At 30.8% G+C, this 16,744-nt stretch overlaps 2 protein-coding genes across 3 annotated transcripts; both read right to left on the bottom strand.

Annotated features, from left to right (window-relative positions):
- Positions 1–7,768: 7,768 nt before the first annotated feature.
- On the bottom strand, positions 7,769–10,784 carry LOC136986560 (four and a half LIM domains protein 1-like). Its single transcript, XM_067284126.1, has 9 exons — positions 10,587–10,784; positions 10,433–10,518; positions 10,191–10,368; positions 9,294–9,527; positions 9,008–9,223; positions 8,741–8,941; positions 8,494–8,668; positions 8,058–8,414; positions 7,769–7,991 (listed from the first exon to the last, which is right to left on the bottom strand). The coding sequence occupies exons 1-9, from the start codon at positions 10,623–10,625 to the stop codon at positions 7,834–7,836; spliced, it is 1,644 nt and encodes a 547-aa protein (XP_067140227.1). The 5' UTR covers positions 10,626–10,784; the 3' UTR covers positions 7,769–7,833.
- Positions 10,785–12,291: 1,507 nt separating this feature from the next.
- LOC136986566 (trimeric intracellular cation channel type 1B.1-like) lies at positions 12,292–16,304 on the bottom strand. 2 transcript variants are annotated; one of them, XM_067284139.1, is made up of 6 exons: positions 16,072–16,304; positions 14,573–14,729; positions 14,204–14,388; positions 14,047–14,134; positions 13,649–13,967; positions 12,292–13,431 (listed from the first exon to the last, which is right to left on the bottom strand). In XM_067284139.1, exons 1-5 carry the CDS (start codon positions 16,196–16,198, stop codon positions 13,658–13,660), a joined length of 867 nt encoding a protein of 288 aa, XP_067140240.1. In that variant the 5' UTR covers positions 16,199–16,304; the 3' UTR covers positions 12,292–13,431; positions 13,649–13,657. The 2 variants fall into 2 exon arrangements, with proteins under 2 accessions (XP_067140240.1, XP_067140241.1); XM_067284140.1 differs by lacking the exon at positions 16,072–16,304 and adding an exon at positions 14,834–14,858.
- Between the last annotated feature and the right edge of the window lie 440 nt (positions 16,305–16,744).

The following is a 16,744-nucleotide window of genomic DNA, read 5'->3' as shown; positions in this document are numbered from 1 at the left end:
GGAGGCTGAAAGAGAGACATGTGAGTGATATTTTAAACCTATATAAACAAAAGACAGGTGTAGCAGGCCATCAATAAATCTTCATTTATATTCTACTTTTGATAGTGCAGAATATTATATAAACTACCAAAATATATAGAGCCAATGTGAGTGTCTTAAGAAATGTAATTTCTCATGTCAAAAATACAAAACTATTTCATCCCAAATACTATTTCTCACTATACACTTTATGTAGTGTTAAAGTTATTTCAAAAATCGTTTGTCTTTATCTGGATTAAATTTCTATGGCTATTTAAATGTATCAGAATATAAGCTATGGTTTTCCTAATTATATATTGTCATAAATATGTAATAAAAATAAGTAAATAAATTTGCAATTTACTGTTTTGTTTTTTGTTTTACCATTACCTATTCAAACAGATATACATAGAACATTATGTACAAAACTTTCATTCACAATATGCAGCAATATAACAGTTTTAAACATTACAAAAGAGCTTCTTGTCTTGAAAATTGTTGAATCTAATATCTCAAATACTATAGTACAGATAACAGAGACTTATCACAATGCTACTGGTAACATTCAGATGACAGAAGATTGTATTTCGATGATAGAGGTGCCATTTTTATGTTATCAGTAACAGTGTGATAAGTCTCTGTTCTCTCTACTATAGTATTTGAGATATTAGTTTTAATAGTTTTAAACAGTTATTTATTTAAAACCTGGATAAATTAAATCGAAAATATAACTACTGCATTTTCGATCTATCTACAGCCTCATCTTAAGTTAAAATCATCATCATCATATTTTTTTTTTTTTTTTTTTTTTTGTAAACCAAGTTCTCCGTGTCGACTCGTTCGTACTTTCTATACCCTCACACAAGAGTTCAGACAGTATTATTAGATATTGACAGTGATAGTGATAGTTCGATTATACACTTTTCTTTCTTTTTACATGATATAAAATTAAAAAATATAATTACGAATAAGATTTTTTGACAGAACAGTAGAAAAAATTACAAAAATGCTGGAAAACGGAAAAACTATCTAGTAACCAAATAGATAAACAAACTTCTCGACGTAGAGCGACTCTCACTCCAGCTATCGGCAACCTGAGAAATTAATTCTACTGGAGAGCATAGCGCAAGAACCGGTATATCTATCGACTCTGGTGAAACTACCTGTACCGGTACCTTATGCTATGTTACGCCCTTTATGAACAAAGGGATTTCGAACTATCCGAGTTTGAATTAACGAGGATTTCCTGTAATTACTACTTAGTTAATATTCTTACTGCGTCTTCAAGTGAAATACGACATAACACGAGTTCGGAGAAGTGAAATTCGGGGGAAACGTGGATAAATAAATAGTTCGTATCTGCTGATCCCACCAAATAAATAAATAAGCTAAACTTTTCTCGACTGCGAGTAAACCATAATATTGGCAACGGAAATATGATATACATTTTTACAAGCACCCCTAAAATCCCTGTTGTCTGTTTCTAGGAAAGGCTTGGTTTTTTTAACTCTTTCCGCCCTGTGGGCACTAGAGGGCCTCTTAGCAAGTCCATTATGGACTCGGCCAGGCTCACAATATTTGAAAGGCTTGGTTTAGTTTATTTGGTTACGGCAACGCGACACCTGGAAATTTGCCGAGGGGAATGCCTCCAGGGAGGTCTTTTAAGGAAAACTGGCCCCTATTACTAAGGTAAAAAAAACCTGGTAAACTCCACGTGGCCAGCATGTTGGCGAGGCGTGAACCCACGACCAATGTTTAGTGGTTTTACCCACTCGGCCACTAGCAGGCTTTCTAGGAAAAGCAAGAAGTGAGTCTCGTTCTCATTTGAAAACATGAATTTGCCCATGGCGTGATGATTCGTTGCTTCTGCTATATAATATGCACATAACTATAAATTGAAACACCTCCAAAACTATTATCTTTTGCCAGAACCGAAGAAATTTGTTCATACACGTAAGTGTAGACATTGAGCAGAATCTAATGTCATCTCGTGGAAGAAACGTAAAGAGCACCTGAGCAAAATTCCGTATTATACATCTGCAATTCTTCTCGAAATTAAAACTAAAATTTTTCTTCCCGAAAATCTAAATAGTGCGTATATATCAAATTTGTTTCGGGTAATTAGATCCTGTATATTAGATATTACGACAAATCTAGATTTAGAATCAATAGGTCGCATGAGCAATTAACATTTTTCCGATAAACGAATGGCAATTACTCCATCGAAAGTCCATTACCATACATTATAGATTTTGTTTGGTAATTGTCTCGATCAATAAATCTATATTTCAGAGCTTATTTCGTTGATTGCAAGCATAGTGCTGTCGTGTAATTATCTCTAAACCGTATGATTTATTATAGTGACTATACAAGGACTATAATAAAATTTTAACAAAATTCCAATAAAGATACATCGATAATTTAAGTAAATAATTCATGTGAGCAGCGAACATAACACTCGAATTTCATTGTGAGTAAACGAGCATCGAATTTGAAAGTTTCTGTGGATATTTCGTCAAATTTTTCGTCATGTATAATTCTGTTTACGAATGTCTACGACCTTACATTAATATCTTACAGATTTTTGGAATATTCATTTTTAAAAGAAACGATAACATATTCAGAGCAGTTATATTAATCGAAGTGTATATTTTATCAACGGTATTGATCTTCATCTTGTTTCCAAGGGAAATATCGACATTTTTATTTAAAAGTGATGTGCTCTCGAGCTTTTGTGCCGTCCCTCAACTCTGGAATAAATTCGAAGGAGTATTTCGTTATTTAGCATTTATGGCGATAACCACAAGTCTCTTTTACGTCGTATTATTTAACTGGAATTCAACGATGATAAGAAATGCCATAGAGTTCATTGACGAAAACATAAAATGTAAAATAAAATCGCTTTCGAAATTGAAAAAATTCCAAGAAATTATAACTTATATAGGTACATTTTTTGCTTTGATTATCTCATTATTTTTCAATGTGATATATATCTTTATTCGCTTCTTTAAAGAAAATAACTCGATATTACACCAACTGATTTGTACCCTTCACGTATCCATACTTTCATTTATCGTTGTAGGTACCATATTTTACGCATTAGGTTTTTTTTTTCTTTTAACTTATCTTCCTATTTGGCTGTTGCAAACGTTTGAAACAGAAGTAAAAGAAAAAATGAAAGGTAGATATACGTTACAGAACAAATTAATACTTATTGAATTTTCTTTAATATTTTATTTCATAAAAAAGATGGATTGCATTCTGCGAGAAGTACATCTACTTTGTATAATAACGATAATTCCCGTGTTCAATGCTATCATTATATATATATTATTATCCAAATACTTTACGACTGAATTGTTACTTTCATTCATCTTCTGTATTTTAGTAGAAATTATAATTTTTGTATATTTTTGGATTTTATCAATCATCCCATCAAACGTAAGTTAGTTTTTTTTTAATTCATGAATAAAACTTAGGTTTGATTTTAAAAATTGCTATATATTTCAAACTTATATTTACTATATTATTTCAGATACGAGGATTTATTACTTTATCCATGGATGTTTATTTCAAAAATGATGACAGAAACGACACCACGAAGGTAGGAAAATATTATGCGTAATGGAATATATATATATATATATATAAATTATATATATTAATAATTATTATTAATATATTTTAACACAGTTTCAGGTATTATTAAACACATTAAACACGGGTATTGGATTCAAAAGTATGAATTTTTTCTTTTTTGAGAAATATTCAATTATAAATGTAAGAGAAAATGTTATCATCACTTTTTAATTTTTTTTTCTTTGCCATAGTTTTAAGGTATAAATGTTTTTCTTTGCAGTATTGTTTTCATTACGTGTCTCAGATTTTGTCAGTATTTCTAATGAGATATTCTTCATCAGCAAGATATTGCAAATGAGCTTTAAATGTACAACTTCATTTAATTTTAACAATTTAAAAAAGTTCTAATACTTATTGAAAATTTAAAAATGTAAAGGATTTTTTTACATTTTTGAATTCCTTGAGTATCAAAACGTCGAAAAATGGAAAAAATTGGGGAGGGGTAAAAATTTGACTGATTACCATATTTTCCCTACGTTATATTCTATATCAGCAGGTAAAATAAAATTTAATTGTATTGTAAGTTCATTGTCGGTGATAAATTTCTATGCCGTAGATGCTGATGTAAAACACTATGTTTTATTGGAATCTAGCTGACAATATTGCCCAAATAATTGTTAAAATACCGGTATGTAAATAGGATATTGTGAAATATTTCGTAAGACAAACAGGATAAGCCTTATTGAATTGCTTGAAATATAATCTTTGTATGGTTAATAAGAAGGTTGTTGATACAAGATAAACGAATTTACAATTATGGATTACGTATGTATAGATAACATTTTTTAAAAAAGTAATCTACTTGATTATTGTACGGTTTGTAAAATAGGGTCTTTTACCTTTCAGATACTTATAATTTAGTGATTGTAACGGCCGAAGAGGGACAACTTATCTGCCCGAAATGCACACCGTGGTTACGAATAAATGTTTAATGTTCATGAATCTGAGTGAGTTCTCAATAGTGTGTGTGATAAGTCCTAAAAAGAGCTAAAGTGCTTTGATAATTAATTAACTATGTTTTATCCTAATGATGTATTACTTTTTAATTTTTTATGATTGCAGTGCAAAAAGCACTACAAGTAAAGGTAACTATTATTATCATTTAATTTTACAATAAATAAGATAATCTGATTACGCTACGCATCATTTACAGTAAAAATAGGGAGAATGAGCAGAAATCAGAAAATTCGAAATACGAGGTACCGGTACATCTTTCCATAGAAACATTACGGTGCATTTTACAGCACCTTTTTTACGTTTTAATAAAGAAAAAAAATTAGTTCCCATCTTAGCCTGGATTAATTAAAAATGGATTAATCAATTAATCCATTCTTATCAAAATACAATTAAATTAGCACTTTTATACTAAATATTGTAAGTGTTCTGTACCTGACAGGTAAGGTTCATTGTATCAATGTTCAAGGCATCAATGTACAATGCATCGTGCGGTTAAGTATATCTTGCTTTCGACGCGGGATAGAGTCTGGGCGAAGAACATTGTTTCCTGGAATAGACCGCCCATGAAAAATTCTTGGTTGTTCTAAGAATCACCAAGAACTTGACTTACAAATCATTTAGGCACTTGACTTACAGATCATTTAGGAAAGGCGCATAGAAACTCGGTATATTCACGATTAACTCAATTGAGAATTAAAAAAATACTCAACGTACAACTTTAAAAACAGAAATGCAAATAAAAACTGCAAGACAGAATACAAGTGTGTCAATTGCAACAAGTTTGTGTTTCCAATATAACAGCTGTCTGTAGTGAATGCTTAAGCTGATCCTAAAATCGTCCTCTTTACCATTTAGCTTTGGCAACTTATTCTGTAAATGACCTGTGTAAATTTATTTACAATAGCAAAGAACAATCAATTATACAGGGTGTTTTTTTATCTTGAGACAATGAAATAACTTACTTGGATCTCATTATTTTGAGAAAAAAAGTATCTAAAAAAGTTGTAGGTTTTGAAGGCCAAATCAAATGGTGACCTTGGGTGTGACCTTGACCTTGACCTTCAAGGTCATTTGAGGGTCAAGTCCGTTTTTCAATGGGAACATATTTTTGACCCTGGCAATGGAAAGAGCGAAAAATTTCACAACCAGATATACCTTTGACCTTATGGTCTAGGTCAAAGGTCACGATTATTTTAAGGTTTAAATTATAAGTTTTTTCTAATGGGAAACCATACTTTTTATTACAGGAATGGGCAGGGAGGTAAAAGTTACATTTACATGGAAAGAGTGGGAAATTTCACAATCAGCCATGACCTTGAGTACCCCAAATTTGACCTCTGAAGGTCATCTCAAGTGTGATGATTTTAAGTGCGGCTCAACAAATGCATCGAAGTGAAAGGGCATTTTTTTGAACATTTGTTATAAAATTTTTCCCAAAACCAACATCTCAAGCAATGGCAAGAAGTAAGGTAACTCACAAAAAAACAAGCGCCATGATAGTGAGAGGCAAAGGGTCTCACTGAAAATAAGCACCTCAAAGGGAGAAGAAAACTACTACTTCCACATTGTTACTCCTGGGTGGTGCTAAAAGTAGTGAATGCTTTTAAAGGTCAAAGTAATAAGGTCATGAAAAAATGTAAATTTTACCTCCCTGCCCATTCCAGTAATAAAAAGTATGGTTTCCCATTAGAAAAAGCTTATAATTTAAACCTTAAAATAATCGTGACCTTTGACCTAGACCATAAGGTCAAAGGTATATCTAGTTATGAAATTTCCCATTCTTTCCATTGCCAGGGTCAAAAATATGTGTTCCCATTGAAAAAACGGACTTGACCCTCAAATGACCTTGAAGGTCAAGGTCAAGGTCACATCCAAGGTTACCAATTGATTTGGCCTTCGAAACCCTACAACTTTTCTAGATACCTTTTTCTCAAAATAATGAAATCCAAGTAAGTTATTTCATTGTCTCAAGATAAAAAAAACACCCCGCATATTGTGACACAATGCCTTACTACAATTTTAATAAGCTCTCGATTTTAGTGTCTTGCCCCTGTACATCATACTTTTCCTGTTTACAATAGAGTCATGGCTGCCATCTATCTAATTCTTCAAGGGAAAAAATTTTTGAATTGAAATAACGTGACTTCCGATCCAAACCGGAAGTTCGTGTATTCAGTTAATCGGGGCCTCCTGCCCTACCTTTCCATATCCGTTCTGGACTTTCATCTAACTGCATTAAGAAAGGACAAACAGACGCCAGTGGGAATTTATATGTCATTTACACAAGTCAATAAATAAATATTGAGTGCAATTTTCGTAGTGCAGTCAAATATATATTTATTGACTTTTATAAGTAAGATAAAACTGCAAAATATTACAACATTCAAGCTTTTCCTTCAATATTACAACAAAGTAATAAAACAATAACAACAGAATCAAAGTAAATGATATCCAATGACCATGAAAAAGTTTTAAAAAATCTGTTTGATCAAAAACATCCTAACTTTACAACGGTCTCTGAGAATGATGTTATTGAATAGTATTCTTGTTCCTTAAATCATGTTAGTACTGGAAAAAGGCTATCTTAGTACTCTTAGGGCGAAAAGAGGTTTGGCTTGGTTTTGATGGGATACAGTAATTTAAATGATTTGATGCCAAGGCGGATGTCTCTCGGAAGGACTTCCTATGGAAATCTGACCCTATATAGGTGTTAGATACGTGAAGAAAACCTGAAAAATTCTACCTGACTAACCCGTTGTTCAGGCGCAAACCCACGACCCCAGTGTTCCATGCGACCATTGGCGTGGGCCTGGAAGGATGACAGAAAAACCTAAAGTATATGAAATGAAATTGCAGAAAAATAACAACATAAATGAATACGTAAAGTATATCGATAAAAATTATCAAGTTATTTCCTTAGTAAGTAAATGAAATATTTATAAGAGTATCCTATCACGATCCTCTTATTAATAGTTCAGATCGAATCTTCATTTATATACTGTATATATATAAGCAGTTTTCAGTAATATTTGACAAGTAATTTGACTTTTTTTCATTTTATTCTGCAAATCATTTCAACCATTCACAAAATTTACGAAAATTCCCGAAATTTTTAAAAATTCTATAAATTATTAGTTTTTTCATGCTTCAAATTTAATTCAGTTCAAATTTTTGAAACCACTCCATCAAAAAATAAACAAAAAAAATTAATAATAATTCTTAGGTAAGTTTGCGTTTGGCACATTCGGTACAAAGGATGTCCGATCCATCGGTTATGAACCCCTTTCCGACTAATGACGTTTTACAAGTGGTACACAAGAAGCAATCTTTGTGCCAATTTCGATTTTCGAAAGATATAAATCGGGTTCCTCCGAGACCTAAAATAAAATTCGATTAAAATTTTAATTTTGTTACATATGGTTTATAAACATTTCATATTTTACCAGCGATAGCTTTGTTGCACACGGTACACCTTTTGGCAAACAGTTCTCCAAAACAGTCAGCGCAATAAGGCTTTTCTTCGTAAGTAGTGAAACGTTGGCCCGCTAGACACTTTTGACAATTAGTACAACGGAAACATTCTCTGTGCCACGGTTCATTGCGATAAATCACTCCGCCGGTTGTTATTATCTGATTACACTTATTACATCTGATAGAAAATTTTTGCTCGTAACAGGTGGTGCAATAGATTACATTGTCTCTCGGAACGAAACTCTTTGTTCCGATTGGATTATTACAGGCCGAGCAACAAAAGCACTTCTCGTGCCAGTGCTTGCCTTTATATTCCATCTTTTTAGTACCTTAAACATATCGTGATAGTTTGAAATTTTATATTACTTTACGCATTAAAGAATAAAGAATAAAGAAAACGTAACAAACCTGCTCGAAATACCTCATTGCATTCATCACACCTACTGGAAAAACAATCATCGTAACACGAAGAACAGTATACTTTGTTTCCTTTTGAACCAAAGGGTTTATTGATAAGTTGATCCTGACATTTGAAACACACAAAACAACTTTCGTGCCAATGTTTATCTTTATATGAAAGGTCCTATTGTAAATTAATACAAATGTACTTAGAGATGTCGAAGTGATTGAAATAAGAAATTTCATAAAATTATACCTTTGAATCAACTCCGATTTTTCGTCCACATTCGTCACAAATATTCGAGTACGTTCTTTCGAAACAGCGGACACAATATGGATTTTCTTTTTTCATCACGTAGCGTTGACTAGTCAGGGATTCGTCACACTTCCAACAACAAAAATGAGTGATGTGCCAATCTTTAGACATAGCCTTAGTGTATTCTCTGGCAAAAATTAGCTGAAAAGAGATTGGGAGTTATGACTGTTGTACTGTACAGTATATACAGATTTTTGTGATACTAACCTCATCACAAGCCGCGCAACGAGGTTTGATTTCTTCTGCATAATGACGTTCACAATATAATTTTCGATCTTTTAAACAGTACACAAGATCTACCAACAATTCATTGCATACACAACAAACGAAACAAGATGGATGCCACATAACTCGTTCTCCAAATTTTGAAGTAATTATTGCAATGTCTCCCCTGATCAAAGTTCCGCCACATTGAAAGCACTCCTAAGTAGTTAAGAAGATAAAATTGAATAGATAGCATTGAGAATTTAATGTCAAATCTTCAATTTCATACCGTTGTTTGTTCTACAGCACTTTTTACGTTACCAATATCTAATGCCCTTTCGTTTCGATTATTAATAAATTCTTCATAATTATTTTGATACTCGCGATCCAAAAATCGGCAATACTGTAATGCGAAATCCTGTTTTGGAAGCTGAATCATCAGTTGTTGGTCCCGATATTTTTCTCCAGGAGTTCCCAATCGAGGTACTTTATCAGCAGGAATTTGTAAGAAATAATCGCGGATCTGCAAGAATGATTTTCAACTTTCATCAGAATTAGTTATATTGATTTTTATAACGTTTGGCATAGTTTATAATGGCTGTACGCGATCTCAATTTAGATCAGGGGTTCTCAAACTTTTTCGATCCACCGCCCCCTTTGTTTCATAAAGTTATACCCAACGCTCCTAACCCATCAGTGACCCCAACTTTTACCTTTGGTTACCGTTCAGTATTCTGCCTCCAGCAACCCCCTAGATTTACCCACCGCCCACAAGGGGGCGGTAACGCCCACTTTGGAAACCCGATTTAGATCATTACAGGTTTTTCCTAATCCACAACAAGCCTACATTTTCACTTCATTTAGCTTTCTTTGCAACATAGTAATACAAGGTTCTTGTTCCATTTTTTTCACCCTGCAGATATGAAGAAATTTTTCCATTCTCATTATGGATTTGATGACTATGGCTCACAATAGGATCCATTCGGATTTCTCACGATTTTCCATCATGTGACATCTGAATTCAAACCCGATCCAAAAAAATCATAATAAATGATCCAAAGATTCCAAATAGGATTCGAATCTGAATCTTTCACGGTTTTAGGAAAACATCTTACTGTACAGCAATTTGGCTGATAGATTTATAAGAATGATTTTCAGCTTTAAATTTATTTAGAGTTTACCTCACCTTCTGACTACTTAATCCAACAGGGATCCAAGAATAACCTGTTTCTAATGTTTTTTGTTTCAAAACCTTATTATTAGGATCTTGTGACCCTAAACCGATTTTGTTTCGAACATCGACAAAATCCTGATGATAAAGATCATGAGAATACCGTGGACATTTACAGTTATCGCAGTTAATTCTAAAAAAAATATATAACACATATTAACAGAGGATATTGTAATAATGACAGTATATGATGCTACCTCCAAGGATGTGGGCTAAATCCAGAACATCTTTCTTTGCATTCGAGGCATCGTTGTCCTTCATCCACTTCTTGAATTAATATATTCTAAAGTGAAAGTTGTTTTCGCATAAAATAATAACAATGACGATAAATAAGTTATTAGGCCTACTTACCTGGTCACGAGTTATTTTATCATGAAAATATTTCGACATATTTATTTATTTTTAGATTAAACAATGCACAGAATCCTCTGAAAATTTTGAATATAGAAATTCTTTACTATTGTTAAAAAATATGGTCCAATTTTATTGATGTTGGTTGTTTCGTATGTATTGTTTCACGTAAACTGATTTGTAATAAACAAGATATTGGAAATTAAGTAAATCACAATTTTATATTTTTAAATTAAAAAATAGTTTGTTAAAATTTATACTATATAGTCCAATATATGCTATAAATAATGTTTTATGGATACATAAATGATTTTAACGAAGATTTATTAGAAATATAATTGCTTATGTTTATAAAGATTGATTCAGATTCTCTCTTTCTCTCTCTCTCTATTTGCCCTTTGGGCAGTAAAAGGGCTTTTTAATCCTACTCACGGAGTTCGGCCAGGCCCACATTAGAGAGACTGAGTAGTGAAGAACAGGGTCCAACCTAGATGGAACAGACAACCCATGAAAATTCCGGGTCTTCCAGAGCGATAACTGATACGTTACCACTTTAGCCACTTGGATCTAATTCAGAGATTAGCCTAAGAACGGAGTTATGCATATCTGCGCAAGAACTAAAAAAATTAATTGAATCGTCCTGTTATCAACAATACGTGTATACTTCCAAATAAACTATACAAGGGAACGAAATCCTTATTTCAATACAACTTCCAAACTCGTTTCATCCTCATTCAGCATATGGATCTGAAACCACATTTTTAATACGTGAAAAATGCGGACTATGAATCAGATAATAAAACTATTGAATGCTAAACGCTCATTATCAATAAATAAATATACTGCTATAGGTTATTTTTAATTTCACAAATCTCTTGTTTTCTTAAGTGTTTAACACAACGAACAAAAACGTATAAATAACTCTTAGAAACAGATCTCGATCTTAAATCGAGAAATGTTCATAACTTCATAAAAAAGAAATTTATCATTAACCAATGATATTCAATATTTAATCAATTATTAATTGACTAAAAAATATTCTACACAATAGGAAGAGATTTTAGAAAATCGATATAGCTGAAGCGGTGTTAATCATAAATCATATTCTTTCTTTTTTATATATAATTTTTCCACATTCTCATGTTTATATGATGTATGGTGATTAGATATCGTGTTCAGCTGTGTGTCCATTAGCGGAATCTTTTTCTATTGTGTCAAATATGTTTTTAATCAACCAATAATTAATTAAATATTGAATTCCATTCATCAATAATAATACATAATAATCTTCAATTATCCAGTTTGCACTAGGTCTAAGCTTGTAGATGATAGCGGCCGGATGGCCGAACGGCTCAAGCCTACCGCTCTGGGGGACCCGGGATCGAATCCGAACGGGTCGAAAAATCCCCAAGAATTTTTCGGGGGGTGGTCCGTTCGGATATGTCGGGCCCCGTCCCTCACCACCCGGTCGCCCCATTGTGGGCCTGGCCGAACCCGTAATGGGCCTACTAAATGAGGCACTCTTAGTGCCCACAGGGCGGAAAGAGTTAAAAAAAAAAAAAAAAAGCTTGTAGATGCAGAAAAAACTGTAAACATTATTATATATATATATATATTATTTTAATCTTTATTATTCTACACGTCATCGCCTGATTACAATATCTTACTGTATATACTTTATATGAATGACATATAGAATCACATGCACCCTTTGAAACCATTTTCCTTTATTACCATAATTTTTTTTTATGTTCAACTTATGACAGATCATGGAACGGAATTCGATATTTTAATTTTATTTTTAAATAAGTAATCAGTATTTGAAAACTATTTTAAATATCTATAAAATTAAGAGAAGATATTCAAATTTTCTAAATCACAATTTTATCACTTTTATATTACTCTAATCGAATTTTAATCATTATTTTACAATATTGATGATTTACTAACCAATTTCATGTTACTAAAATTATTTTTGATGTGAATATTTTAATTTAGAGATAATATAGAAGGTTGATCCTACAAATTAAGTAATTTCAATTAGAAAAAATAATTACTGAGTATAAAACACAAATTTATTACACATTTTAAACTAATTTTAATAGAAACATCTTGAAAATCTCTGTTCTGACCTTGAAATACTTTACTTGAATTATTTTTACTTACTATCATTATATAAAAATGCTGAAAAAGCAATTCTTGTTACATTCTTTAAACCGTAAATAATACTAATTATAAAACAAATATCAATCATTTTACATTGTTGAATTAATTAAGTAGTGATGTAACTTTATATTAGTGTATCCATCCAAATTTATAGTTAGTTTTAAAAAAAAATCTAAAAATAAAAAGACACCTTTTCTTTTTTTTTATAAAGTTGTCACTAAGACAAAAAATAATTTTTTACATACAAATTTTAAAGAATAAACACAACAATACACAAAATGTCATTAAGTATTCCATACAGAACATTCCTGTACAGTAAACTGAGAAAATAAAAATATAAGGTAATACATAAAATGGATAAGTATTGTTAATAAATTTTTATATTTAAAAATTAAATTCTATTATATATATTCTGATTTTAAATGCAAATTATAATTTTTGTGTATATTAATGTTTTTAATACATTTAATAAAATCATATATATTTCTAAGGCAGTAATTAATATTGGAAACATTTACAAAATATTAATCTCACAGTCTAGTATGAAATTGGATATATAACAATTACATGATGGGGAAAATAAAATTAGCAATCTAAAAATACAAATGATATTGACATTTTGACTGGTGAACACAATGTCTTTGTTTCAGGATCATTCTTGTTTCTTGTACAAACAAATCTGTAAGAGTAAATAATAGTAATTTATTGATTAATGATTCAATTGCTAAAATTTTATATATGTTTAAAATAAAAAAATTTTTTATGAATTTACGTTTGAATACAGTTGAAGCATAAAAAAATTATTATAAGTATTTCTAATATAAGAATGTTTATTGATTAAAATTAAAACAATATTTAAATTTAACTGCACTTTTATTCAAAAGTTAATTCTTTACCTAAATAAATTATTCTTTCTTTTTAGCTGCTTCAACTTTGACTTCTTTTGCAGGTTCTGGTTTAGATTGAGTTTCTCCTCCTCTGGCAGAAGCAATGAAACGACTTAATGTGTCCCAAATTCCACCCAGAAAAATGAAACAGAATAAGTTTTCAAATGGAGCAAATGGATCGTGAATGCCCAGAAGTACAGAGGATAATTTAAAGTAAATGAAGAAAATGACAACACCAAAATAAACAAGAGCATGGGGCGCCGAAATGAGTTCGGTCTTCTTGTCGACAATAAAGATTATGGAAGCAGCAATGCAAGCTTTTGTTGGACTGTAGAAGAAATAATTATAAATTTATGATAATATGTTGTTTTTGATTTTGATTAAATTTTAATATTTATAATACTTACAAACTTATTTGCATTAATTCCATGGCAGATGGTGTCCATACCCCTCTGAATAATCTTTCCAGAATTTTTAAGAATGCTCCACCATTTCCTAAAATATAGAAATTTAATAAATAACAAATTCCAGAATTTAATGAATGAAATAAATTTATTAGCATACCTTTTGTGGTGCCAATGATGATCATAATCAAATATCCATTGGGGTAAACTTTTGCAGCATGAACAACACCGTCGTGTACCTTACGAACTCTGACAACTTCTTTCATGATGGATAGTATAAGCTTGACAGGTAAAAGTTTGCATAATTTGTATCCGCAGTCAAATGGAGTATAAAATGTTAAATACCTGTATAATTATAATTTTCAAATTATTTATTTATTGGAGATTAAATTTAAATTTTGCATTGTAAAATCATTCTTTTCTACTTTTTATTTATTTAATAAGTCAATAATTAGTAGAGCAAAGCAATTTTTTTTATTTAAAACTAGTTATGCAATAACTAAGCATCTAGTAAACTACTAAATCTTACCAAGCAAGTGATGCTAATAGCAAATAGTTAGTACTTTTGAAAGGTGCAAGAACAGGTTCACCTAATAGGAAGTTTGATAATATAACACCTCCAAAAATGGATAACATACATGATGCCCAACAACTTAATGGATGTTTCCTTGAAAATACATGAGTCCCTATAAAAATAAAAGATTTAAAAATCCTATTTTATAAGGATTGGAATCTAATAATATAAATCTGTTTATTTTAATTACAATTATAATATCTATGATATAAACACTTTTAAGACTTTCAAATAAACATGTGTCCGGAGAACAAACTTAGATGATGATTGACAAAGATATCAAAAGAAAACGTAACATAAAAGATTTGGCTCAGTAAGCATTTATGAGATCTTTGGAAATTCAATACTCACTAACACATAATATCTAAGTGTGTCAGACAAGTACTAAGAATAGTAATAGGCTACATAGTTGATGGAGGGACTAATGGTACTGTTCCATTCTATTTTAAGTGTGTCTCAAGTGGCTGTACAATGCACAATGCCAAACCAATTTCAGATAATATCTTTCAGCATAGAAATACATTAGTGAAATATTTGTTTTAACTCAAAGTAGAAATTATTTACTTAATGATGATAATAAAACATTTTTAAAATTTTTATTTATTGTTTATTTTTTAATTTATAAAATTACAGCAAATCTGTGTGTAAATCTAGATAACCTAATAATAAATACAGCAATTAAATCAACTTAAAAGCTTTATATTGTAGTATTCTATACATTTATATGGAATTAACTGAAACAAAATTTATGCTAAAATTTTTTTTAATTATCATAAAAATTTATTATGATAATTAAAAATAAAAATTTATTCTTATTTTTAACAAGAAAGCGTTTAATTAAAAAAAATTAGAAAAAATTGTCCTATCATATTTGATAAGTAATGAAGATGACATTTTTAATTTCAGTTTTTGATGTGGTGATGACAACAGAATTTATCATACTGACAAATATAATGTTATGAGAAACATTTCACACTTTTTCATTGGCTTAATAATAAACTAAAAAAATTAATGTGACAGCTGTCTGGCAAAGATGATGGCACTTCTGTCAGGTTATACGACTGCAATGCATAGTTTCTACTGCCAACATAACTCTTTGCAAAAAGCACACCTGGCAAACTTTTAGTGGGGCACTGAACCAGATAATTGCTATTGTTCGAAAAGCTTTGTTATAGACTTATAGTAACAATTTAAATATAACAATAATCTATTGTATATACTGTATATTTAAACGAAGTAAGAAAAGATACATTGTTAAAAATATATTTTTTACGATTAAAAATTATATATTAAACCTAATACAACTACTTTAAAGCCTTAATAATAAAGTCAATTTTCGTTTAGCTAAAATGTTAATAAATTATAAGAATAACTCTAAACCAAAGCAGTGCATTTAACTTAGCAGAATAGTACTAACCAAAGAATTGATCAAATGGCTCTGTGACTCCACTCACCAGCAGCTAAATCATCCCTGAGGTAAAGACACGTGATGATACAGTGGGCCATATCAAAATATGGAAACATATTAAGTTTGGTCACTTGATTCGCAAGGTCAAGGAAAGCTTCCGGGTCGAGTTTCATTTTGATAATTTAATTAAAAATTACAATTAAAAGATGAAACAAGACTAACCACTTCCAGTAAACGAGTTCGCGTGATGCGATGAACTGAGATTGCGCGGATGATGCAGAGATGCTGGGGAGCAAAGATCCAGATATAGAGAGGAATGTTATTCGTCATATAACCGTTAGGGGAGAATAATTTCGTTTTCTGTTTTGTTTACCGTAGAACGGCTCGTGGGGGGTGGGTTGATAAAAACCGTTACTATAAATAACACCCCGAAAAATACGATTTATCTACGAATATTTTTACTAATAAATCGTTGTTTAAAATTAACTAACGACTGTATTGTATTGTATTGTTTTTCTTGAATCTTCCTAACAGTTTTTTAAGTGTCTGGTACTTTGTCTACGATGTGTCTTTTAGACTTATTCTAAAAAACATTATCCGACGTTTAAAATTATGTTGTAATATAATAAAAAAAACATATTTTTTGCTATCAAATCAAAATACGAACGTGCAAACTAATAAAAAATCAGGAATAAAAAATCATGTTTATTGCGAAATAT

Source organism: Centruroides vittatus, unplaced genomic scaffold, assembly GCF_030686945.1.
Source record: "Centruroides vittatus isolate TY-2023 unplaced genomic scaffold, ASM3068694v2 scaffold_1152, whole genome shotgun sequence".
In the NCBI taxonomy this organism is placed as follows: Eukaryota; Metazoa; Arthropoda; class Arachnida; order Scorpiones; family Buthidae; genus Centruroides; species Centruroides vittatus.
The sequence above is the reverse complement of the archived record's forward strand: the minus strand, read 5'-3'. Positions and strand labels throughout refer to the sequence as shown.

What these genes read in the sequence shown, in the direction of transcription:
- LOC136986560 (XM_067284126.1), bottom strand. Translation starts at nt 10,625, where the DNA reads ATGTCGAAATATTTTCATGATAAAATAACTCGTGACCAG. An exon ending in TTTAGCCCACATCCTTGGAG is followed by an intron (nt 10,369 to 10,432) that starts GTAGCATCATAT and finishes TATTTTTTTTAG; the next exon opens with AATTAACTGCGATAACTGTA. An exon ending in TTGGATTAAGTAGTCAGAAG is followed by an intron (nt 9,528 to 10,190) that starts GTGAGGTAAACT and finishes TCATTCTTGCAG; the next exon opens with ATCCGCGATTATTTCTTACA.
- LOC136986566 (XM_067284139.1), bottom strand. Translation starts at nt 16,198, where the DNA reads ATGAAACTCGACCCGGAAGCTTTCCTTGACCTTGCGAATCAAGTGACC. An exon ending in CTATTAGCATCACTTGCTTG is followed by an intron (nt 14,389 to 14,572) that starts GTAAGATTTAGT and finishes ATAATTATACAG; the next exon opens with GTATTTAACATTTTATACTC. An exon ending in CATCATTGGCACCACAAAAG is followed by an intron (nt 14,135 to 14,203) that starts GTATGCTAATAA and finishes TCTATATTTTAG; the next exon opens with GAAATGGTGGAGCATTCTTA.